The sequence below is a fragment of the Protomyctophum parallelum genome, assembly GCF_964188405.1.
Source record: "Protomyctophum parallelum genome assembly, chromosome: 1".
Classification (NCBI taxonomy): domain Eukaryota; kingdom Metazoa; phylum Chordata; class Actinopteri; order Myctophiformes; family Myctophidae; genus Protomyctophum; species Protomyctophum parallelum.
The window spans coordinates 65,792,245-65,796,753 of NC_139697.1; the positions used below are offsets into that span (position 1 = coordinate 65,792,245).

General features: G+C 38.9%; 1 protein-coding gene across 2 annotated transcripts; it reads right to left on the bottom strand.

The window, feature by feature from the left end:
* Positions 1 to 206: 206 nt before the first annotated feature.
* LOC310862127 (uncharacterized protein) lies at positions 207 to 4,226 on the bottom strand. Of its 2 annotated transcripts, XM_083769863.1 has the most exons (6): positions 3,947 to 4,226; positions 3,653 to 3,848; positions 3,438 to 3,534; positions 2,290 to 2,637; positions 2,086 to 2,208; positions 207 to 1,978 (listed from the first exon to the last, which is right to left on the bottom strand). In XM_083769863.1, the coding sequence occupies exons 3-5, from the start codon at positions 3,481 to 3,483 to the stop codon at positions 2,102 to 2,104; spliced, it is 501 nt and encodes a 166-aa protein (XP_083625989.1). In that variant the 5' UTR covers positions 3,484 to 3,534; positions 3,653 to 3,848; positions 3,947 to 4,226; the 3' UTR covers positions 207 to 1,978; positions 2,086 to 2,101. The 2 variants fall into 2 exon arrangements, with proteins under 2 accessions (XP_083625989.1, XP_083625988.1); XM_083769862.1 differs by lacking the exon at positions 3,653 to 3,848.
* Positions 4,227 to 4,509: the final 283 nt, after the last annotated feature.

A 4,509-nucleotide genomic window follows, 5' to 3' on the forward strand; every position in this document is an offset into this window, starting at 1 on the left:
ACAACAGTGAGTATGCTACTCCACTTACTTTGAGCCTCAGACAGTAAAATGAATTAATCATCTGGATGTATTGCCCACCTCAGACTGAGGTGGGCAATACATCCAAATGATTAATTCATTTTACTTGTCATTACTTTATTGAAACTTGGCATTGATGGAACACTTCTGAATAAATTCACAGGAAACTGCAGAAAGGAAAGAAAAGGTCATTTTACAAGTATCTCTTTATTTCTTACTATTGCTTTGCAATATACTATAACTATGATGCCATTGTACTATGCCTTTGGTGGTAATAATAAAACCAAAGCATCACACAAATATGAGCATAAAAAAATAAAATATTATATACTATAATACTGAACGTAATTCTCTTAAGTACATGACAATGACATAGGAAGTAAGAACATAACAAAAAATGCTCAAGCAAATTGGATACATTTTTACTTGTGCTGTAGTCCAGGGGTTCCCAAACTGTGGTGCGTGCACCCCTTGTGGTGCGTGAACGCCCTCTAGGGGCACATTTATGGTGCACACAAACAAAAATCTAGTAAACCAGAGAAATGGAAGATGTATAGAGCAGCTGCTGTAGTATACATTCTGTGATTATTTGCCATAAATCATATTAAAAAATGTATCATTTTCGGCCAAATGCATGCAACGAAACTTAGCGTTGGGGTGTGCGTCAGCTAGGTCAGGAGGTAATAGGGGGTGCACGGCCAAAAAGGTTTGGGGACCGCTGCGTGTAGTCAAATTAAATAGCATTGTTGCAATAATAAGAATATTTGATGTGAAAACTGAGCTAGCAGAGCCTAACATTACCGTTCAAGCATTTTCTGTATAGGGAGAATATGAGCGAAAAACTGAAAAACATAAAATGAAAGCATCTTTCAAATACAGATTGTTATGATGGGACATTGTGTGACCCTTGATTATGTAAGGAATGTGTATATGATGAACAACACCCTGTAACTCATCTGTTTCATCAATTTGGCTATTACAGTACACATTGCACAGGCACGTTTCATGATGTTAAGGTACACTGTGGGTCAAAGTATACTGACTACCGGTATATTATGTAGGCCTAATGGCAGAGGTCAAATAAAATAAAAAGCATTAGAGGGCATATTGTAGAAATTCTATTATTTGTGTCTTTCTCCCTTGATCATCGTAAAGATCGTGATCAATTATTTGTGGCTACTCTTCCCTTCACACTACACACAGTGTAGGCCTACATTATGTGAGTGCAGTGTCTATTTAAGTGCTCCATATTTATTTCAGTGAATTTAATTATTTTCCTCTGTAATATTTACTTGGCCAGTGTAAATGAGGTCAAAGTTGTATTCTATCTATGGGATGCCTACTTCAGGATCAAATTTAAAGTATCACAGGTAGAAAGAAAAATAATTAAGTACATAATTAATTAGCTCATAATCCTGAATTTCAATATAATTAGCTATGAGATGAGGCAAAGATAAAGAACACAGTGTTGACTCATGTTGATCTTTTAGATGTGTATGTCTTTAAAAATATATAATCCATAATCTATAACACTTGACCATGCATAACAGCATATTGCATTTTATGGGGAATAGCCAGATTTAGTGTTTTTTATGCTCAAAGCCAATTTGGGCTGTACTGGTAAGCCCTACTGTTCCCTAAAGCCAAACATGAGACAGTGTAGTTGCGGCCCCACCACCGTTTCTGATGTCACACCAATGTACCGTTCCATGGACAACACCAAGGAAAACGATGACTGTAACAGTACCCAGGAAGATCTTTTGGCATAACATGATTGATGAATGATCCTGCTCTGAACTGATAGCACCACAGTACTAAAACTCGTCCAGATGTATTGGAACAAGTAAACAGTCTTTGAATCCATAAAGATAGTCTCTCATATTTTGTCAGTGCAGCAGCTCTTGGCTGTACTTCAGTATGGCACCATTGGTCAAGGGCTTGGTTTTCTGGCTTCTAAAACCTTGGGAGAGGATTTGAAATGATTTACAAACGCTGATTGGACTTTCACTGCCTATAATAGCAACAACAACATAAGTCAATCTTAACTTGAGTGAAAAGCGTGTTAACCTGTGCAACTGAGAGGTTATGGACTCAAAAGACCCACAGCCACAGGAAGTGACATCACCAGCGACAGAAACCACGGCGCAGATTGAAACATCACGCTGATTGCAGAGCAAATTGGCAGGAGCCCTGCAAAAAAAGAATATGGATTTAACTTTTGATTCATAATCACATGACCACAAACATTTCACACTGCATTTCCATACTCACTCTGATGGACAGCCATACTGTTCTCCTTCCAGTCACTGCCCTGATATACCCTGCAGGTGAAGGTGTAAGGCTTATCATCAAGCAGCGGGGCCCAGGTGAGGCGACAGAGGGAGGGTGTGACCAGGCTTACGTTGGATCTCCTGCGGTTGTCTATGGACACAAAGGTCACCATGTTGGGATATGTGGTTCCCACCAGCCGGCTGTCCTGTCTGTACTCACAGTAAGGTCCAGGCAGCTGATAGGTGGGTGGGAAGTCACAGTCCACCCTCAGATTTTTCTCCAGATAGGTCATACAAGGATACATCTGAGGGCCGCGTGGAGTGAAGAGGAACCCGGAGACTGCGGTGACTAAAACACACAAGAACGGAAAGATGCCTAAAATGTACCGTAGAGCTGTTTAACACATTAAGACCTGAGGCCGATTCTACAAATGCCTTCTAAATCAGTAGTCCTCACACTTTCATAAGTATTCAAAAATGTTCCAAAATAGCAGCTGTTAACAATATGACAATTTCATATTGGATTTTTTTTCATCAGCATTTAAGTGCGATCTAAGGTTGATTGGCTGAAATATAATTAGACCTATTTATTTTAGGGGATGGTACTAGACCTACAATGTTTTATCTTTATTGAAAATAATGCTGTTCAGAAATTAGAAATTAAACTGCAGTGCTTTTTGGTTATTTTGCTATCATAATGATGGATGTATTATAGGCCAAATGGTTGGGAAAACTTTTAATATTCACAACATTGCTATATTGCTATGCTTCTCAAATAAGCAAGTGAATACCGGTAAGGCTATATTCCAGTACCATTGATTCCTCCCAGCCCACACACAGCATATTATATAGCCTATTTGGAGCAACCTGCTATAGAAGGCCTATTAATGTAAATACTAGCCTACCGATGACAGGATTTAAATTAATGTCAAATCATTTAAATTACATATAAGACTATATAGGCTAGAAAGATTGAACACAAATAGACTGCAGATAACCTAAAAATAGATTTTAAAGTAGTATAGCCTAAAAAGGTTTGTTACGAACGATCAATCGTTAAAAACCGAGGTGGTTTTATAATAATATCAACTTTAACAGGTGAATATCTACCTACGACGTGTGACTCTAGTGCAAGGCAGAATAGCCTACCAAACAAGAGGCACGTCGCCGTGGCGTAGTACAGATGCGGCTCCATTGCGAGTCGACTGGTGCAGCTTTTTGTCCGGTCAGCTCAATGACTTTCTGCCTGCAGGATAAACATGGGACATCATTAGGCAACTATACATTCCTGCACACGCTCAATCATTTGGACAATCGTAGAATCCGTCGGTTAGTCACGAATCGTCGCGTAAACCTTGGCCTACCATGAGAGTTATAACGAGATAGATAGTCCGGACTCTGGATGAGCCTACCAAGCCTACTTGGCATCACTTGTTGGGAGACTACGCCCTTGCGGTGCTTACAGTAGGCTCCACTGCACCAAGCACATTCCTTCTCTCGTCTCAAGCACAGCTGTGTAGCATAGCTCAAACTGCACAGCAGTGCGTCTGAAGTGTGTGACTATGGCAGACACAAATAAAAACGAAATTAGCTATCTATATGTCAGCTAAATATTTAACCCTTTTCCCAGGATTCAAAATGTTCGATTGTCTTCTTACCTCTTTGTTTGTTTATTCGTATCCTTTGTGCCGTCCAAATGCTAAGACTACAGCTATATCTCACCCATTACCGGCTGTGTGGCATCGCGGTGTCAAACTGAACCGAAACATTTCTCCAAAACAGGTTGCAGCAACTCATGCAAAATATAATGAAAACACAATTCTATCCCGTTTCTTTTTAACAGCTAGCTGATTATGACCGGAGTGTGTCCTTGATGACTATCTGAGTTGATTAATTTATTTTAGACATTCCTTCATCTGCAGCAAGTGATGCTATGGTCCATAGCCTTCTAGGGCAGAATCGTAGAAGCAGTAGAAGGCTATGGACCAGAGCTAAAGTAATGCATGCAGTAGTAGATTTTTTTTCTCTCGAAAAGAACAATCAATAAAAACAAGTATAGGCTAATAATAATGACAAAAATCATACCAATAATAATAATAAAGATTAGGCTAGCTATTATGCCTCACTCTGGACCTAAATTAGTACAATTTTATAATTGTTAACACTGTTTATATATTATTTTATAATAAATCAGGTTCAAAATGATAGTTCTATTTCCTTT

Coding starts and splice junctions, on each gene's coding strand:
- LOC310862127 (XM_083769862.1), bottom strand. CDS start 3,483: ATGGAGCCGCATCTGTACTACGCCACGGCGACGTGCCTCTTGTTTG. Junction 2,638..3,437: donor GGCGACGTGCCTCTTGTTTG/GTAGGCTATTCT, acceptor TGTGTGTTTTAG/TCACCGCAGTCTCCGGGTTC. Junction 2,209..2,289: donor CAGTATGGCTGTCCATCAGA/GTGAGTATGGAA, acceptor CTTTTTTTGCAG/GGCTCCTGCCAATTTGCTCT.